The following is a 21,741-nucleotide window of genomic DNA, read 5'->3' on the forward strand; positions in this document are numbered from 1 at the left end:
GCGCGACAGCCCGACAATGAACGTTAACGTTGATAACCCCATGGGCAAAGGGTGTGTCGTGTATATATCGCCCCATTGTTATGGCTAATAATAATTGCCATGGCTTGAAAGGGGCTGATGGGATGTGCTCTATCATCGCTTTTTGAATTTTCGTCCGTGACCGTATGCTGTGTTAATGGATTATACATACCAACAAAGACTGGATCTACTCATCATTCAATGGATATTATGGCAAGCAGCTTTGTTGTAAATATAAGGACTTACGTCAACGATACCGAATTCGTATTGTTGCCACTGAAACACTCGACTATATCTATTGCTTGCATGAGTCTCATTAAAACGGACTTTCTTCGATGACGATGGTCAACATAATAGCATATTTACATATGTACCTACCTACTCGGGTTCCATAGGTACTTGTTAGGATATATGCTAATGGCGATATATTCTTTGTTTAAAAATTAAAAGGATTACAGATGACATAGTTATTTGAAGATAGAAATAAGGCAGAAAATAGAACTAAGTAAAATGGCTTATCACGGTTCGCATCATTAAGCACCTACTTTTCAGAATTTGAAAAAGTTTTGTAGGATGAATATAATCATAAATTATGATATAAATATTGCAGCTGACTGACTTTTTTTATTTAAAAAATTGGAATCAACTCGGTCCTAAACTGCAAAAAACAGTAATTGTGATAAATTCTTCCTTATTGTGATGGGCTATTTTCTTGTATGCTAATCAAAAGAAAGAATGATCACAAAAAAATCAAAAACTTCTCCTTCAAAACCTTTTGAAATACAAAAAAAGTACGCCGCACACTGGGGATTTTGCGGAAAAAAGTCCAAAATTTAAAGTTCCTCGGAGAATATTTCAATAGTATTTCTAAATTCTAGAATAAAATCTGAATCAAAATCAGAAAGAATTACTAAAATCGGACTTGTAGTTTACTTTTTAGAGCTTTGTAAAGGGACAAGTTGTTGAAAGTATAAAAAACGAAGTGAAAATACCCTCAAATTAAAGCTGTGTAATTTTTTTTAGCTTGAGCCGACTCATACACTTTTATTTTTCCGTAAAGAAGCCATCGTTTGTCTATTGTAAATCGAAGAAATTATTAATTTTAAAGATGTTAATTATTTTATATAATTATTTAAAGAAAAGAGAAAAAAATGGCTTGATTTTTTCATATTTTTGTATATATTATTTTAGCTACACTTGCCTACAGTTAGAGACTATTAAAAACTTTTTCCTTATTAAATTCCCTTTCGATGAAGGCCAAATTTGGGTGCCACCAGGTGCCCCTGCGTTTTTTATTGGCAATTGAAAACTTCATTTGGTCGCAAAAATCATTTTCTTAAAAATTACTTAAAATAACAAAAAAAAATATTAAAAATCAATGGTAACACTTACAGTTATAAATGATACTTTTTTTAAAAGCCAAAATATTAGGCTTAATTTGAGCTTTTAAGTTAAGATCTTTAAGTGAATTGTTTTTAAAATAATCGATTTCAAAGTCAAAATTTTGAAAAAAAAAATAAAAAAATAATATCAAATACTATTTTTGACAAGGCTGGGGATTTGAATTCAATTTGAATGATAAAGAACACTGCCTTAATAAATTCCTTACCAAACACTGAAAACCATATGTTTCTATGCCTTCTAGTTTTCGAGAAAATTGAAAAGTAAAAAATCTCCTTTTTGTCAGATTTTTGTTTTTTTGGCTGCAAGCTTGAAATTCTTATCCGAAAGACAAAAAGACAAATATAGAAAATAAAATTAATTCGTAACACATTTTTTTAACAAATCTATGTACTACAATAAAATTACATTTGATTTTTTGAACTTGGCTCAGAAAAATTAATTTTCGTTATATGTAACTGAAATGTATGTATATACCTATTGAAAACTATTCAAATTAAAAACGAGTGAAAAGGGATTATGAGTCTTATTATTATACATTTTATTAATATTGGGAATTTTAAGCATTTCATGCGAAGATCCAAGCAGAAATTGAAATTATTATTGAAAAATACAGATCATCTGACCCCTTCCTTTATTAAGAAGAATCAGAGTCATTTAATTGAGGAAAAAATGTCTCTCTTAAAAGAATAAACTTTTGAAAAATTTGTATAAAAAATGAAAAAAGTGTTTTTTTTTTTAAATAATTTTTAACTATAATTTGGGTTTTTTATTTTGCGTGGACGTGGACCTCGACAACAGTACCTACTATGAGTTATTCTTTTCCATTTAATGTATTTAACATCGGTAAGGTGGTTCCAATAATACAGCAAAATTTAAAAAAAAAATGCTATAAGTAGGTACAAGTAAATTGAGAATCGGAATTCTTTATTACTTTCACAAATTTTTTTAAAAGGGCGTGGCAGTGGGCGGAAATGAATAATAATAATTTCTTACGACGAAATCTATTCAGTGGTTCAGTTTTTATTTAATTTTTTCCGCACTCCCATACAAATTTCCCCAGTGTGCGCCGTCGCACATAATGGTATTTGACTCAACATTATGTGTTCGTATTTTCAAATGAAAAAGGTTTTTAAGAAGTGTAAATAATAAATACAAAAATTATTTACCATAATTAACAATTTTTGTAATAACATATTTCAATATAAAAAAGTTACACATACGCAACAGTGACCCGCAGTAAAGACGCAAACAAAAGCAGTTGTTGACCATTAAATAAATGTCTAAATTTGATAGGAAGTGTGTTAAATTAGCAACTCAGTTTTAAATTACAGTACTTTACTAAAGTATTTAAATTTGTAGATTTATCAATTACTTGCCGCTTGATGTCAAATAATAGAAAATAAGGAGCTTATTTTAATAAGATCAAAGGTCTTAAAATGCAATTGTGTGACCTTCTATATTCTAAGATCTAATATTACAATATCATATTTAAGATAGGTATAGAAAAGAATTATGATGAACTTAAACAACTAAAGACGGCACCTTCATTTATTTTTTTTATAATATAAATATGGGTGTACGTTACCTATGTGTTTACTTTTTTTCTAAAACACAAGTGTGTTAATTTCTGAAGTTGATATTTCAATTAACTTTGGTATTGGTCATAAACGGAGTCCCACTTTTAATAAGCACATAGTTTCGGTTTCATTCTCTTCAAAAGTAAAAAAAATACTAGGCACGGCATAACTTTTTATTTAGTACCAGTTCAGAAATCTCATTTCCACATACCTTGCTACGAGTAGATAGATATTTTTATGTCACCTGATGATGGCAATGCAAACATTATTCTTGCTGAACTGAAGACCTTCACAGCCACTCAGCAAGAGAACTCGATTGATGAATGATGAACCACTTGTGGTTTTGTATGTTGTTGGTGTTGTTGTCGTCGGCGGCACTTTCGTTTGATTTCCAGCATACCTCTATGTAAAACATTTAAGTATCAGAAGACTAAGAATACCTAATGCCGTCCGCTCATAATATCCTTTTTTTTTGTTTTGTATTTTTAAGCGAAACATACTTGTTTCACGAGTACCTTGGTATATATACTGTTATTTTACTTGGCGTAGATATATATATATTTTTTTTTATTCGTTTACACTTTTGTCGGATGTGTCCCAAGTCCCAACTGCCATCAGACAGACAGTTAGAAACAAAAGATAGAAAAGAAAACGAAGGCAATGTCTCTTATCGTCACTTGCCACTTATTCATGTAGATCAATTGCACAAACATTTCAATTTTTCAATTACAAGCCTACGAACATACATAGAAAAGCCATAATATTGACTGACTTCAGGGCGCATGTCCCCCCGGTATTCGTCGTTTCGTTTCGTTTTCGTGTATGGCTTTGTCGGCCATATTAACGCTGGGTGGTGAATCAGTTCACCCCATCTGGAAATCTATTTACAAAAGTCTTCTCGAGTATCTATGGTCTATTTCGTCTGTGCACCCCCGAGCGATGTAGCTTGTAGACGAGTTTGCCCCTCTTTTGGTTTGTACAAAATGTCGCTTAAAGCTGAGCGAATCGATGTCTCCTTGTAAGGACTCCATAGAACTTTGAAGGTATACATACCAACATATAGTATATATGTATATCTTATTCATTCTGCTGGTAGTCATCTCTTTGAGTGTTAATGTTTCGACGATAGTTCAGGGAGAATCTTCTTGGTGAGTCGTGTCGTGTTCCTAGTGTCGTCGTGAGCTCTTCTTTCTCTCGCTCTCTCACTGTCGGTCGTTTTGCCCCTCTGCAAACAAACAGGTATCCTCTTGGGCATACCAAACCAGAGTCGGGGTTTATTTACACATGTTGTCTATGTATATACACATCCGAGTGGTGAAAACGTCTTACATACATATATACATTTGTGTGAGCTGTATAAAGTGGAGGTTTTGTCTTTCCGGAGGGTTTGTGGGAGCCGAACAATTTTATACTGGGACCCGCACGACCGGAACCCTTCCCTTTCTTTAATATTTTCTATATAAATATTTATGTATATGTATCTGAATCTATATATCTAAGCCTAGGTAATGACATTTTATTGAAGAGACTTTAATGTCCTATATCCATGTATACTAATGTAAGTACGTATATGTTGGAAAATCGTCGTCGCTCGACGTGGCATTAACGTCAGTTTGTGTATCTTATGCGAACAATGTGACATCATGGGTATAAAGCTATAGAACATAGCACACTAACCGCCTAGAACGCGGTGACATTTTACTTAAGAATTTTAAGGCAAAGCCTTGCCTCTGTCATTCTTCTTTTTTATATATTATTTTCTTTAATATTTTTTATTTTTTGAAGGTTTTTTTGCAATTTTAGTTTTATGATTTTGAATTAATTTATTAGATTGAAGAAAAAAATAAAAAAAAGAGGAAAAATCGTTAATCTTTTTATGAGTTTAAAAAGTACCTACGAATTTTTTTTTTTTTTTCAATATTGTGTTTGACACAAGTGGGAAATTTCGTGCTTCTGAAGGTGAATACGTTTAATTTTTATTATGTACATTAGGGTGGGTCAAAAAAATCGAAATTCTTTTTTTTGATTTGGTACTCCGAAAAATCGATTGCTAGACCCCTCTAGAATATACACACCAAATATGAGCTCTTTATCTTAATGGGAAGGTCCTCCGCTTTTCAATTTTCCATTTTTACATCAAGCTTCTACTAAAAAAAAATAATTTTTTTATTAATTGACTTTTTAGCAAATTTCTTTTCATATTCTTGGAGGAAATTGAACGTTCTACAAAAAAGGCCTCAAACACTTTTTTCGTTTACCTAACCGTTGAATAGATATTTGAGGTCCAAAAATCGAGAAAATCTTTAAAAATTCGTTTTTTGTTCTTAATTTTGTAACAAATTGTAAAACTATAATAATCAAACGCGCAAGACATATTCTTGTTGAAATTGATTCCTCCACAAAAAAAGTGTTGTTAACTTTTTTCATTAATCTAACCATTCTAAGGATATTCGAGGTCAAAGTTAAAAAAAATTATAAAAACATTTTATATTTTTAAAAAATTTCCAATTCACTGAAACTTCATTATTTTCAAATTAGCAAGATATATTCTTGTAGGGGCTTAAACGTTCTACAAAAAATTCCTTGGAATCAAATTGATTGCTTTAACCGTTTAGAAGATATTCGTATCCAAACCAATGCTCACTGATTTCAATAGTTTTCTTATGACCCGTATGCATTGCGGTTTGGATACGAATATCTTCTAAACGGTTAAAGCAATCAATTTGATTCCAAGGAATTTTTTATAGAACGTTTAAGCCCCTACAAGAATATATCTTGCTAATTTGAAAATAATGAAGTTTCAGTGAATTGGAAATTTTTTAAAAATGAAGTGAAACATCATCTGTATAAACAAATTGCAAAGCTGATTACTTATACCGCGATTTCCCAGATAGGGACACAATTTTATCTGCAATCAAAAAGTATTATATACCATCTCAAAAATCAGTTATAGTAAATGCGCATTATTTCTTAATTCATTGGTTGTTTTGGACTTTCATATTCCCAATTTTATGAAGATCTTATTTGTTTGAAAAGTTTATCAACAAACGAATCATAAATCAGTCAACCAGAAGTACCTTCTGCCTACTATACACGGTTTGAATCAAAGTACCTACAAAAAAAAATAAAAAAAAAAATTTGATTTTTTTCGCAGCATATGCTCTAAAGCTATGAAACTATGTGAGGGCTTTACTGTATTATTATGTCTGACTAGCATGTTTAAAAAAAACTTTTCTCATTTTGTGCGGGTTTGCTACTCTTTAAAAAGTTATTCATTCTCAAAACTCGCTCGCTTAACTCGAAAATTAAAAACCAAAATGAGAAACGAACAAAATTAACCCAAAGCAATGGAAAATATATCCAAATTCGAATCACGAACTACTGCATTGACACAGATTGTTCAGCACAACAGAAAGACCACGTTTGTACATTTAAAATTCTATATTCCACGACTTTGCTATACCTACTTGCTCCTATGTATGTGTTTCTCTATAGTCAACTACAACATCATAGAACCTAGGGGTTGTTGGGTTAACGTAAGAACTAATCGATGCACTGCCAGTGTGTATCGAACTGCGTTTCTACGGTATAAATTTTTCGTTGGTGCAATGCTTTACCATGTGGCTGCACGAGCCTGATGGTCATAGAGCAATGCTTTTACCTATAGGTTTTGTGTTAAATCGCAGTCGTGTGCAACGATAATGGAGTGGTTACCCTGACAGAAATCGAAAATCAAGCTTCATAATATTTTAGTGAGCTTATCAGTTTTCATTTTCACGATTACATCTATCTACCTACAATATAATAGGAGTCGAGTATGTATAGTGAACTCCATCCGTGAGCAATGTCCTTCCTTCCTCTATGCCACACACTGTTACATCTATCTTTAGAATAATAAAGATAAGGGTTGGCTTTTGAATTCGCGGTAAAAATCGATAAGAACTTTAATTAGTTGACAAACAATTTTACACTCATCTTCACCAAAGTGCACCGGGGAAAACACTCGGTGTAAAAATATTATTTTCTTATCAGTGCTTGTGTACATATGAGCGTGATTCAAGGTGTGCAATTTTCTATGGAATCATACAATGTTAGCTGGCTGTAGGTACTTTTCCTTTTTTTTTTTTTAATTTTCTACCCCTCATTATTTTTTTTTTTGCATTGATTCTAAAAACAAAGCTTAGCAGTTAGTGGAGTACTTTAATTTTATATTATACAACTTTTTTGATATAACAAATTTTTCTGCTTTCATAAGGTAGGGCGAACTTAAAATTTTATTGAAGTGGTAAAAAAATGAGATACGAAAAACTTCAAACCCCCCAATTCTTTTCCACTACGGCTATTAAATTTATTTGACAGACTTGACAAACTTGATAGGATAATATTGTTTTATTCTGATAGCCATAAAATTATATCGAAAGTTTATATTTTTGAGAAGAACTAACTTTTATTATTACTATTTGTTGATAAAGACAACTTTTGATAAATGTTTGTATTGCAATTATATTATTTGTTTATATATTCAAGTGTTTTCAAATCTATAAGTATTCTGATTAATGTAAGATGTGTTATACGAGGTTAGTAAGGTGGTTTAGAATTGGTCAAGTATTTAAAACTGAATAAAATGTTATGTATGCGCTAGCAATATTGCAATTTTTATTGTAACCATTACATTTAATAGGCATTTATATCATTTTATTTACAGATACCTTCAACTTAAATAATACAAAAGAGTAAGTACCTGTTTTTATTTTTAAACTCCTTCTGGGCCAGCAAAAGAAAAAAATTATTCGTCGATGAAATTTAAGAACATGCAATAAAGACTTGTATACGGTATTAAATTATACCTTATTTCATAGCACCGTAATTCAAGGTTTTTTTTTTTTTTAAGCGCGTTGTAGCTCTAGTACGAAAAAAACTGCCCAATAATAAATGTATTTATTTTATATTCTAATTCACTCTTAGTCCTGATGTTTTTAGCCTGTCCCGATATCTGTCCAAATTTACAAAAGGTCTCAATTATTCCACAAATTTCGTTGCTTAATTCTTCTTCGTTTGAAAACATTCGGGATGAATAAAAAAAAACTGACTGGTACAGTAAATTAATAATATCAAATGTCAATGTCAACCCTACAGTGTCTATTAATTTCCGCCATTTTGTTTAGCCAGCAGTTATAGTTTTTTATATTTACAACGACATTTAGATCTGTCTTTAAACATGTAAAATAAAACTACAAATGCTTTAAGCGATTGGAGATTACCTACTCTTAAAATAAAATGAAAAGTAACATTAATAAACCTCAAACATGCTGCCACCCATAAGTTAGAAAGGATTATTAGGTACGATTTTTGTGATTTTGTCATCTTTCGAAAAGTCATACGATGTTTAGTGCACTAAAAAATGCGAGCAAATTTTCCATGAATTGAAAACGCATGAGTAGTTTGGAATATTTTGTTGAAATTTATTTTTTTTTTTTTTAATTTTTCGCTGCATTTTTTAAGCAATCAAAATGTTTTCCAACAAGTTTTCAATCGGAATTTTACTAGTCTTTTTTTTTAACTTTTGACTATTTTTGCTTTTGATAAAGTTTTAGTCGAATTTTAAAGCATTTAAGACACTTATAAAATTAAATAAGCACATAATGAAATTAAGCCCTTTAGGCTTTAGGGTAATTCCATGAGAGCATAGGTATATTCTCATTTTTGAATGTTTTTTGCTCTTATTTATTTAGGCACCTATTCACTAAATTAAATATTTTAATACATTAACAGTAAGCACCTATATTAATTTGTTTCATTGTTTCTATATAAAAAGTATTCTAACTATTGTGCTGACTGCGAAATTCTTCAAATAAGATGTAACGGGTGTGACTTTCTAACGTCTATTTAAAAATGCTTTATTTTAAATTGTTCTTTTTTGCGGTTTGTTGAAATGAATTTTCTTATAAAAAAAATTTTTTTTTAATGCACATGTCCTTTTTTGTTAAAGTGAGAAATAAAATCTTTAATTTTCTTGAAAAGTAAATTTTTTTGATGAATAGTTTAAAAAAAAATTGGCTTATTAATTTTTAGTCAAGCAATAGAATATAGCAACATTATATAGCAACATAAAACATTAGTTCAACATAGGAAGAGAAAGCAGAAAAAACAAACAACATACAGAAGGAACTCATGATAACAGCCCGCAGTTGGTTTTTACGTTCCTCCATATTTAAATTAACAGCACTCAATGCTGCTTGTTTTCGATTATCTACATTGGAAGCCGATGTTTTATTAGTGACAAATAGGTATGGCAAACGCTAAATTTATTAATTTTAAACAAAATCACCTCAGATAACACCATTAACTTTAATAAAATAGTTAGATTTTTTGTAAATCTCATTCACAGAAGTTTCACTTTGTTTCATGGTTAAAATTACACTGGTTTACAGCCAAAATGGACACTCAATACTCGGAATTGATAAAAATTACAATGGTTTTCGAGATATGATTTTTCAAAGTTTTTTGTCATTGTTTTTCCATGATTTCATAGTATTTGGGCTATATCTTGAGTAATAAATGACCAGTCTGAACTGAAGAACCGGTACCTCAAAGCTGAATAAATTAAAAAGAAACACTAACTAACTATTAACTTTTGTGGCCCACTTCCAATATTTAGGTGCAATGAATCAAAACTTTTTTTTTAAATCGATTTTTTAAAGAAAATTTTTGAAAAAAAAATTCTTACTGGATGAAAAATTAAAAATCTTTCGAATCCTTGTATTTTTAAATGTATATAGTACACATACAAGAATAACAAGATGATTTTTATCAAAATCGATGAATAGGTTATAAAGATATGACGATTTTTGTAGCGATACAAAATTTCGACTCTTTTTGGTACTTTTCGAGAATTTATAGATAGTGAACATTTGAAAGAGAAAAGAAAATACTTTACCTTTTGGCATACCTAAGGAAAAATAAATTACGGGCGAGCCGAGGTCGGGAAGTGGGTGGGTTGAGTTTTTAATGGTAAAAAATGGTATATCTAGATTTTCGGCAAAACTACAAATCCTATAGAAAAAAAATCTGTGGCAAAGTTGTAGGTAATAAAAAGATCTTCAACTTTTGTATCAACAATTTTTTCACATAACCTCAAAATGTATGTGAAAAATTAAAAAAACCGAGTTTTTGGTTTTTTATTTTTATCTTTTTCAAAAACAAAAAATTTTTCTACGAAATTTGGTGAAAACTTACCTTATTATGTCCCAAATATACTGTAATTTATTTGATTTAAAATATTAATTTGTTCACCTTATTTTGACTTAATACCAAAAAAACACCCTAATTTTCAATCGAAAATTCACGTGTCAAAATACCAGCTTTTTTCAAAAAGTCGGTGGGCATTTCCTCCGTTAAAATGTCTATTTTCTGATGGTGTAAAAAAAATTTACATTAGTATACTATATAACATGTTCTAGTAAAATTCAAAAAATGAAAAAAGCTTGAATTTGAACAAATTTTGTCTATCATTGTTTACAATTTTGGCCTATTTATTCAAATTTACACGTTAATTACTCAAAAAACGTAAGATTTATCAATGTTACATGAAATCTTACGTTTTTTGAGTAATTAACGTGTAATCATCATATAATTAAACGGCGAGCATGGTTTTTGTGGTAGAAATTACCGGGCCCCCAAAAACCGAAGGGGCATAAATTATACACGGAACGAAAGAGAATGACGCGTAAATGTGCAGAATCACATTTGTTTTTACTTTTTATTAACCGAAATAACGAAATTAAACAAATTAAAATTCGATACAAAATAAAAAAAAAAAAAAACAAAAACAAAACAAAACAAAAACAACTGGAATTCTATTGGAAAATTTCCAATCGACTGGAATGAAATGTCATTCATGACTGAATGAATGAATGAAAGCATTCAGCGAAAATCAAAAAACATTAAGATGGGTTCACATTGGTGCGTTGTTTTAAGATCGCACGTAAACTATGGTTAACTTTCATTGTTTTAGTTATCTAAGTTTAGAAAGTAAGATGTTTGTTTTATTACCATGAATTTTTTTGTTAAAATCGAATTCTATTAAAATCAAGTCTATTACTAAGGTCCAATCTTTTGTAAACACTTTTGATACCTTTTCTCCTTTTCTCTCTTGAAAGAACATAAGAATTTGTCAGCAATTACATGAAGCCTCAAGAGGCGCGACTCTTTTTAAACATAATGAGTGCAAAAGAGAAAAAAGATGAATGAAAAAATTATCCGACCGGAGAGTCGTGGGTCGTGAGTACGAGACTCTTTTTTGACGTTTCTTTTTCCACTTTTTCTTTTTCAACATTCCCTCACATTTCTTTTTGCTTCTTGGTGCGATACAACAACAACAAATTTTAATTCAAAAGATAAATGTCAAATTTGAGTCCTTGACTAGAGGCATCGTGTAATAGTACGCGCCTCACAGAATGATTACACACCCGACAAACAATTTTGGTTCTATAAAGCTTTACAGATGCAATTGTTGCTTCTTTAAAGCATTATAGAAGCAAAATTGTTAGTAGGGCAGCCACACAAAAAAATATAAAAGTTCTGACCTGGGATTGCGACTAAATTTTTCATATAGTTTTTGGGTCGCTGAAACCGAATCCGAATTCCGTTTTACTCCATCACATCAGGTTTTCGAGATAACCTCATAAAATGTCACAAAAACAAAAAATTTGTTTCTCTGATCTGGATGTGCGAATATGTTAATCATATAGTTTTTGGATCACTGAATCTAGATTCGAAGTCAATTTCGCCCTATCACGTCAGATTTCTGGGATATCCTCAAAAAAGTGTCAAAACCAAAAAAACAAAATTTTTACCTGGGGTTGCGACTAAATTTTTCATATAGTTTTTGGGTCGCTGAAACCGAATCCGAAGTCTATTTTGGCGTATCACGTCAGGTTTTTGAAATATCCTTAAAAAATGTCTAAACTAAAAAAAGAAGTTCTTATCTAACATTTTTGGAGGATATCTCAAAAACCTGACGTGATACGGAAAAATAGAGTTCGAATTCGGTTTTAGCAACCCAAAAACTATATGAAAAACCTAAACGCAACCCCAGATAAGAAATTTAGTTTTTTTGTTTTTGACATTTTTTTGAGGATATCTCAGAAACCTGACGTGATAGGGCAAAATTGGATTCAGCGATCCAAAAACTATATGATTAACATATTCGCACATCCAGATCAGAGAAAATTTTTTTTGTTTTCGTGACATTTTTTGAGGTTATCTCGAAAACCTGACCTGACCTGATTCGGTTTCAGCGACCCAAAAACTGAAAAATTATATGAAAAACTTAATCGCAACCCCAGGCCAGAACTTTTATTTTTTTTTGTGTGGCTGTGTATCAAAAGAAGAAAATTCGAAAAAAGAATCAAGCCTCTTGAGGCTTCATGTAATAGCTGACTTTGACAGTTCCTTTACCATTTTACCAAGTTTTCACTTTTAGACGTTTACATTTTTGAATAAAAGTCACTAATATTTTATCGCCGCATGGCAAAGCGTTTTTCTTATGAGGTTCAGGGAAAACTAACAAAAACGTCTTTTTTCTTCCTTATACCTTCCAGCAGAAAGCTTATTTTTTGGTTTAAAAAACAATTTTTGTAGTTTTTCCAAAAAAAAAAAATAGCGCTAGAAAGAAATAAAAATTTTTTTACTTTTGTAAATTTCCCACTTTTTCACTTATTTTTTGGTTTGAAAACAATTTTTGTAGTTTTTTTCAAAAACAAATGGAGCTTGAAAGAAATAAATTTTTTTAACTTTTGTAAATTTCCCACTTTTTCACTGTTTAGGTCATTGTAGTTATGGCTTTAACATGAAAAAAACGTTGTTGTGCGACGTTGTTGTGAACGCATCTTTAATAAATGTGAACCTATCTTTAATCATTAATAAGTATCTGAACGCATTCATTAAAATTTTAATGGAAACCTTACCACAAATATCATTCCAAACTGGAAGTGCGATAAATAACGCCCTCTCCCTTCCGGAAATTTAAACTTCTACAAGCTAAGCTAAGACGAGAACCTACAATGTGAATGACAAATTTGAGTGAAGTTGGTGGAAGTTGAATGATTGAATGATGGAATTTGAATGAATGGAATATGAAACAGGTTGAATTGAATCGCAAAATGCAAGGTGCAAACACGATGCATTAAGGCGATTACACTTCGCATTTTCTTTTTCGATACTTTTTTTACGTAGTTGAGTGCAGTGAAAACGTAGTTCAACAATATCTAAAGCAGGTTTAAAAAATATCAAAAAGTAGGTATATTATATATACCTGTGTATTTTGTCTTCAAAAAGTGTAGTTAATCGCAATAACAAATACTATACAAAATAATGAAACTATTTTGGTATAATTGTGTTTAAAGTTGTTGCAAACAAAAAAAAATAAAGAAATTGGCGCTCGAATTTTGAGGGCGGGGTCAGCTAGTTTGAATAAATTGGCCAAAATTTTAAACAATGATAAAAATTTTTTTTCGAATTCAAGCTTTTTTCATTTTTTGAATTTTACTAGAACATGTTCTATAGTATACTAATGTAAATTTTTTTTTACACCATCAGAAAATAGACATTTTAACGGACGAAATGCCCACCGACTTTTTGAAAAAAGCTGGTATTTTGACACGTGAATTTTCGATTGAGTGAAGTTGGTGGAAGTTGAATGATTGAATGATGGAATTTGAATGAATGGAATATGAAACAGGTTGAATTGAATCGCAAAATGCAAGGTGCAAACACGATGCATTAAGGCGATTACACTTTGCATTTTCTTTTTCGATACTTTTTTTACGTAGTTGAGTGCAGTGAAAACGTAGTTCAACAATATCTAAAGCAGGTTTAAAAAATATCAAAAAGTAGGTATATTATATATACCTGTGTATTTTGTCTTCAAAAAGTGTAGTTAATCGCAATAACAAATACTATACAAAATAATGAAACTATTTTGGTATAATTGTGTTTAAAGTTGTTGCAAACAAAAAAAAATAAAGAAATTGGCGCTCGAATTTCGAGGGCGGGGTCAGCTAGTTTGAATAAATTGGCCAAAATTTTAAACAATGATAAAAATTTTTTTTCGAATTCAAGCTTTTTTCATTTTTTGAATTTTACTAGAACATGTTCTATAGTATACTAATGTAAATTTTTTTTTACACCATCAGAAAATAGACATTTTAACGGACGAAATGCCCACCGACTTTTTGAAAAAAGCTGGTATTTTGACACGTGAATTTTCGATTGAAAATTAGGGTGTTTTTTTGGTATTAAGTCAAAATAAGGTGAACAAATTAATATTTTAAATCAAATAAATTACAGTGTATTTGGGACATAATAAGGTAAGTTTTCACCAAATTTTGTAGAAAAATTTTTGTTTTTGAAAAAGATAAAAATAAAAAACCGAAAACTCGGTTTTTTTAATTTTTCACATAAATTTTGAGGTTATGTGAAAAAATTGTTGATACAAAAGTTGTAGATCTTTTTATTACCTACAACTTTGCCGCACAACTTTTTTCTATAGGATTTGTAGTTTTGCCGGAAATCGAGATATACCATTTTTTACCATTAAAAACTCAACCCACCCACTTCCCGAACTCAGCTCGACCGTAATTTATTTTTCCTTTAATTTTCATCATATTCACCTCCTTTTCCAATGGGTTTCATCCTACTATGATTTTTTTGTACTTTTTAATGTTTTTTAAGGCATCGGCACTGGTCTATGAAACATATTATTAAATATATTTTCATTTGAGTAATTTTTATAAAATAAGGATTTAGGATAAACTATATTAGCTGCGTTCCTTTGGAAATATTTATCTACTTTTTAGTACTTAAAACTACTTTGATCTACTTTGCTATACTGAAAAAGTAGTTCAAAGCAGCTTTAAGTACGTACTAAAAAGTAGATAAATATTTCCAAAGGAACGCAGCTATTATGTGAGTTTGAAAATCTATAAATCCTCCAATGCTTATGTTCAATTTAAATTATTTAAGTTTCGTTTCAGCAAATGGCCCTAAAACAAATAGTAAATATATTTTCATTTGAGACATTTTTTATGAAATTAGCATAATGGATAAACTATATCATATGAGTTTTTTTTTTCATTATACATACATATTAAAATATGAAGTATTTTCTTTCCTTTTTCACATGTTCAATATCTATAAATGCTTAAATCATAAAAATAAACTATTTAGTAAAAACATTTTTTCTCATTTTTTTAATATGTACTTTTTATTAAGGTTATTTTTTTTTTAATTTTTAAAAGTATCCATATTGATAGGAAATCTAATTATCTATAAAAAGCTACTTAATACAAATTTTCAAATTCACCTTGCTTTTCAAGTTATAGAAAAAAACTCGCCAAAAATGGTCATAACTTTATATCCTATCCATTGATTTTGATAAAAAGTATCTTTTTAGAAAGTGTACTTTGTACATACAAAATTTAAAACTCCGAGGATTCGAAAGATTTTCAATTTTTCTTTTAGTAAGAAATTTTTGTTGCCAAAAATTTTCCTTAAAAATCGATTTTAAATAAAATGTTTTGAAAAGTCACAAAAAACTTTGAAAAATCATATCTCGAAAACCTATCCTTAATTTTTTTTTTTTCGATTAGATTTTCTCTGGGATAATCTATGTTTTTTGAATGTATTACGGCACTTGGTGTCAAAAATTTTATTTTTTGTAAACAAGTGTTATACAGAGCTGTGGTTACGCGCAAATTATACCAAATGTTATCTTCTTTAACTGATTCTTACAAATTTTGTCCATAATATACAGATACACTTTATAATTATTTAAAAGCTAAGAATTAAAAAAAGCCTGAAATTTTCTTTCGGAGCTGCAAACTTGATTTTATGCGTTTGGCACAATATTTGATACAAATATAAAAAGTAATGCTTGATATGATGACGTTTCTAAAAAAGAAATGTAAAGTACATAAGAGTATTGACAAAACTAAATAATTATTTACATATTATTTGGGTTTTTAACCTCTATGTTCAATGTATTTTAGGAAAATATTTGCAACCATTTATCAACACAGTTATCAAAATACTGAAGTTGTGTTTCTAGAAAAAAAAAAAAAAAAAATGAGCAAGTATATTATTTGTTCAAATATTTACTGTCATAATTAAAAAAACAAAAAGAATTAATAAAAAAACAAAATTTTGCTTGACTGAACAACAAAAAATAAAAGCAGAATTGCTGTTTATGGAGTTTGGAAAAACAGAGTTTTGAAGTCATCTCCCTCCTTTTGCGCCAACTTCTATGATTAAATAATAAAATACCTACGAGTAGGTATATGTAGTTTTTAAGGATATTAAAATCGACCGCAACTGATGAATCATGGACTTATAATTTAGAGCGGCAGCTAAGTGCACAGAACTCCTTGATTTTAAATGAGAAAAATATTTTATTAATTTAATCTTTACATAATGGTTATTGAAAATTTAAGAAATTTATTAAGAATTAGTTTATTCAAACTCCATAAAATTTAAAATTATAAATCGGTAAAATCGCATACAAATTTTAAAATTTTAAAATGGTGACTTTAAATTTATAATTTTATAAAAAAAAATTTTGGTTATACAAAATATTTTTCAAGTAATTAAAAAAAAAAATTAAAAATACATTTCTTTAATGTATTTTCAAACACCTTTAAAAAATAAATTGCATTTTCAGAAACTTTCCTGCAAAATTTTAAAAATGTAGCACTTACTTTCTTTTGACATAAGCAAACAAAAGTCTTTTATAAGATTCTTGTAAAATAAACCCCGGCATAAATCAACTAGCTAATTTACTTTTATAACTGAAGCTTTTTTATTAATTGTTAAAAAAGTATGAACATTTTCTTAGTTCCAAAATTTGTCACCAAATAATTAATAAAAAAATGTTGTCAATTGTATAAATTGTTAAAGTTAATGTCGCTTTTACTACGTCATCAATGAATTAGATCTTCCTTCAGATCGTCCTATTTGAAAAATTAGCACATCGATATAGGATTCAATACATCAGAAACAATTACTTCCATGATCAATTTGTTTTTATGACTTAAAATCAAATTCAACGAAGTCAGATCTCCCAGGACCAATAAAATTGAACTCTCTTAATAATTTTAAAGAGTTCATTAAAACGCATCTATTTTAAATTTTAAACATTGAAAATATTTGTTTTTATTTACTGTGTTTATTATTTACATCTTTTTTGTTTTTATTACTCATAGTAATATGGATTCGTGACAAAAACGTTATTTGTTTAATCGTAAAAGTTTACTTAAGCTAATAAACTTATTAAATAATTAATAATTACAATAGCTACACTTTGTTGACATAACTTTCAGTGGATAATTTATGTTTTTTTGTGGCTTTTGCTGTATGGTTATACATAAATTGCATTTAATTACATTTTAACAAGTTGTTTTCTTTTTTTTTTTACGTTGGTATAGAATGTATTTTTTTTAATGGAATAAGTCATTTTTTTATTAACTTTTGCTTACTATCTAAGTTTTTAAAAACTGTACCTACCTTATGAAATAACCAATTTAAATTGCCTATTGAATAATATTTTTGAATTCGTTAGTTATCTATTGTTTAGCATTGATAGTAGATACTTTATGTGTTAAAAAATAAAAAAAAAATATATTATATTACAATGTTTACATGAAAACAAATCAACAAAATTATATTTAAGAAAAAAATACAAATACAAAATAATAACTGTAAATATATATGTATAAATGTTTTATGTGCAGATTCTGTATAGATAGTTTATATAATTATTTAATTCGATTTGTAAAATTCGATTTTGCTTAATTGTGCTCAAATTGGAAACTTAAATTGCACTTTTAATTTATTTATTTATTTATATATTTTGTATGTTTTATTTACATAGGAGAAAGTTATTGATTTTTACGTTACGTTTACGTTTGAAAATAAAATCAAACAAAATGGCGTAGATGTGACATTATGAAAAACCCAATTCTTGTTTTCTTGGAAAAACGAAATGCTTGAGTTTTGGAGTGTTTGATTTAGGTATTAAAATTCAGGAAGAAATATTTTTTTGTTTACCGCCAAATATTGCAAAAGTTTACTTTAAACAAAAAAAAAATTCAAAATATCTTACACGCTACGCTTATCATCTAAATCACTTTTGATTGTTGCTTATTAGAAAAAAAATTATAAGATTCTGGTGAAAAGGCATTATCGAAAACGGAAAAGTTATTTTATTTACATTTACGAAAACACGATTTGGGATTTACGTTGGGGAATATCTACAGCAATATTATGTTGGTAGTTCTACAGATTTTAGGTGCCATATCATCGTTGTTACATTCTATATAGATAACGTAAAATCGAATAACGTTAAAAATTCGTCAGAAACCGAAAGCCCGCCAAACACGCGAATATTCTTCGCAGCCCGCTGTGAATGAGAGATTCAGGATATTTTTTTTTTTTTTTTTTTTAATTTTGAGGTTTGAAAAAGCGGCATTAGCTTATGTTGCAATAATAGAACTTATCGGAATTCCAAATGCGCTTAAGCTAGGGGATACTGATGTCACAAGCTGGTAGTTCCTGTTGGCCCATGATAACCTAAACTTTGGTAGTAGGAATCTTGACCCAAGGCAGCGTGTGAGTTTGTGAGGGGACTGAGAGCGTTGTAACTAGCGGCATATTGGCTCATATCGTACATCTTAATATCCGCCTTCGACTCCGTCGGTAATAGGCGATTAATCGAGAACGGATGATTTGAAGGAGTGTAGCCAGTGGGTTCCTGCTTCAAGTGATGCATCGAGGAATGGTAGTCACTTATGAGCGATGGGTGACATCGGTTAACCATGGCGGATATTTCTTCTGGTTGCATTTGCTGATGGTGATGGTGGTGATGATGGCCGGGTGGAATATGCTGTGACGCTTGCTGTCCTAGACACAATTCGGCGTTGGCATGTAGCATTGCTAGGGTTTCGGCATCCTTGCTATGTGAGGATCCTAGAAGACCTCCACCTGAACCGTCTTTACTATGATGGTGATGGTGGTCTCGATTATGATGCTGATGATGATGGGAATGATCATCGTGATGGCTGTCTTTCTTACCGGGACTTGTAGCATCTAGACTGCTGTGCGAAGGGCTTTTGTGAAGTTGTCGAATAGCTTCTTTCTTTTCGTCTTTGAAACGCTTTTGACGCCTTAAATAGCAGCCATTTTCAAACATATTGCCAGAATCTGGGTGTAACGTCCAGAATGATCCCTTACCGGGCTTATCCGGAGTGCGAGGGATTTTCACAAAGCAGTCGTTGAAACTTAACGAATGGCGAATTGAGTTTTGCCAACGCTGTTGATTCTGCCTGTAGAATGGAAATAGATCCATAATGAATTGGTAAATTTCTGAGAGTGTTAGCATGCGGGTTGGATTGTTTTGTATTGCCATTGTTATGAGCGAGATGTAAGAATACGGAGGCTTAGCATGAGTGTAACTCCTTCGATAAGTTGTGGGCTTTTCAACCCGGGATCTCTGTAAAACACTTGAATTCGGGGACCCTGCATCTAGGTCCCTAGCGTTTGCCATTGATGTGTAGCCGCCCATCGCAGCCATAGTCGACATGCCACCTCCACCCATACATGAGCCCATGTTGCCAAGCGGCGAACCCATAGATGCGTAACTTATGGAACTAGGTGTCATGCAGTTGTTTGCCATTGAGTTCATGGCTGCCGCAGCTGCACCCATGCTGCTCATGCTTGCTGCTGCTGCAGATCCAAGTACACTGGAGCCGAAAGTTGCCGCACTTTGTGGTGAAACGGATGTCATGCCACCAACTGTCATACCCATTGGATTCATTCCGTAGGCCGACGGTGTCAAAGGACTCATGGTGCCGCCATTTGAAGAGGGATTTGTAACAGCTCCACCACCACTGCTATTCCCCCCACCACCTCCGCCTCCCGTGCCTCCTCCGCCACCACTGTTTCCCCCGCCCGCCATGCTGACAGAAGCGCTAGTCGGTGCGTCCGCATACAGCTTCTGCATGATGTCAATTGTAAGGGCTTGAGGAGGATATCCTCGGTCCGTTTGGAGCTTAATGTTTGCAGTTGATTTGTATCACTTGATTCAAGAAATAAATGTGTGGTTTGCTAAGTTTGTTTTTAGATTTTGCTTTTATTCAAAACACAGTACAACTATATTCATTGATGGCTTAAGGTTGTTTTAATAAGTCACAATTAAACAATCGATAAAACAGTTATCAATCAGATCACACTATACAATTATTATTGTTTTGTTTGTAAAATTTATTTAATTACAAGTGGGTAGGTAAATACACTTGAGCGAGCGAATCCACACCGAAAATTATCGAAATTGGGCTGTCAATGATTTTGGTAAACATAGTTCGATGTGATTTTGTGACCCGGCAGCGGTAACGTCAGGTAGTAAACACATTAGACAACAACAATAACAACAAATACAATTAATACTTTATGTATATTTAATCAATTAGACAATCGTTTGATAATATTTTCGTTAATATATCTTTTGTTTATTTACACAAATTCGCGTGGTACAAATGAGCGTAGACCGTAGAGGGTTTTGGTAGGCCGACCTACCTAATAGATATTATTATTTTATTTTTATCTATGGTCGTCGCAACAGGTTCGCGTTTGCGTTCGCACTCGCTTTCGCCCCTGCAAATTTAACTTAATTTAATCTAAGCGAATGTTGGTTCATCTTTATTGACAAATGCACAAGATTAATTTATTTATTTTAACCGCAATCGATTCGCAATAGAACAACAGCACGATATATGTGCGATGCGATTACAATGGTCGGTCGGTCGGTCTCGTTCTCGTATTCGTACTCGTACTCTACTAGGTGGGTATCAGTATAGAGATATATTTGTGGATATAGAAAGTAATTTCCGAAAACAAAACTTTTAAGAACCGTTTATTTTTGGTTGCAAATAAAAAAACCGAAATATCGACATAAAGTCGAGGTGATGACAATAATAGCAAAGACAACGACGGCGGTGATGATGCGCTGGTGATCTCTAGCTGCTCTCGAATGCGACTGTTTGCAGAGGGGAATACCTACTTACTATTTGGCTTACTAACAAACATTGAGCTCTCAAGTGTTCTTTGAACGCGGTGCTGGTGCAGGCCGCTGTTGTACGTTATGTTAACGTTAACCCACCCCAAGTCTTACACATATTTGTCTGCTAGCTATCCCGCCCTTCCTCACCGGTTCTACACACTTGTACACACTTTGTCGAAATTCAGCTACTCTGACTGGATTTGTGTGTATGTGTGGAAAGCGCGTGCGTATCAACCATTGAAAACCAGTTGCTTGACGTCCCCTCTACACCGCAGGGCGTTTCTTTGCTAGTGAATCAACCTCTGTTTGGTTGCCAAGGTGACATTCGATTGGCTCCTCCCATTTCTTGCCATTGGACACACCTCTGGTGGATATTTTGGAATGTCGGAAATTATAGGTGTAAGCGGGCGTCTCTCTGCTCTCAATGTACACTAATGACGTAAGCTCGCACATCCCCGCAAGTCGTGATAAAGTGCAGCAGCTGTTGTCGGAAGAAAGCCGTCAAAACGATTATCGGTTCTTCTGGCTCTGGGATGATGTATGCGATTCGGACTGGTTCTGTTGGATCTGCGTGGCGATATACCCCTGTCTCGCTCGATGTTTTCTATTTGTTCAGAGAATGATTAGGAGATA

At 31.4% G+C, this 21,741-nt stretch overlaps 1 protein-coding gene across 1 annotated transcript; it reads right to left on the reverse strand.

Annotated features, from left to right (window-relative positions):
- Positions 1–17,192: 17,192 nt before the first annotated feature.
- On the reverse strand, positions 17,193–21,701 carry LOC129917153 (protein fork head). Its single transcript, XM_055997537.1, has one exon. It carries the CDS (start codon positions 20,050–20,052, stop codon positions 18,589–18,591), a length of 1,464 nt encoding a protein of 487 aa, XP_055853512.1. The 5' UTR covers positions 20,053–21,701; the 3' UTR covers positions 17,193–18,588.
- Between the last annotated feature and the right edge of the window lie 40 nt (positions 21,702–21,741).

Source organism: Episyrphus balteatus, chromosome 3 (assembly GCF_945859705.1).
Source record: "Episyrphus balteatus chromosome 3, idEpiBalt1.1, whole genome shotgun sequence".
Taxonomy (NCBI): domain Eukaryota; kingdom Metazoa; phylum Arthropoda; class Insecta; order Diptera; family Syrphidae; genus Episyrphus; species Episyrphus balteatus.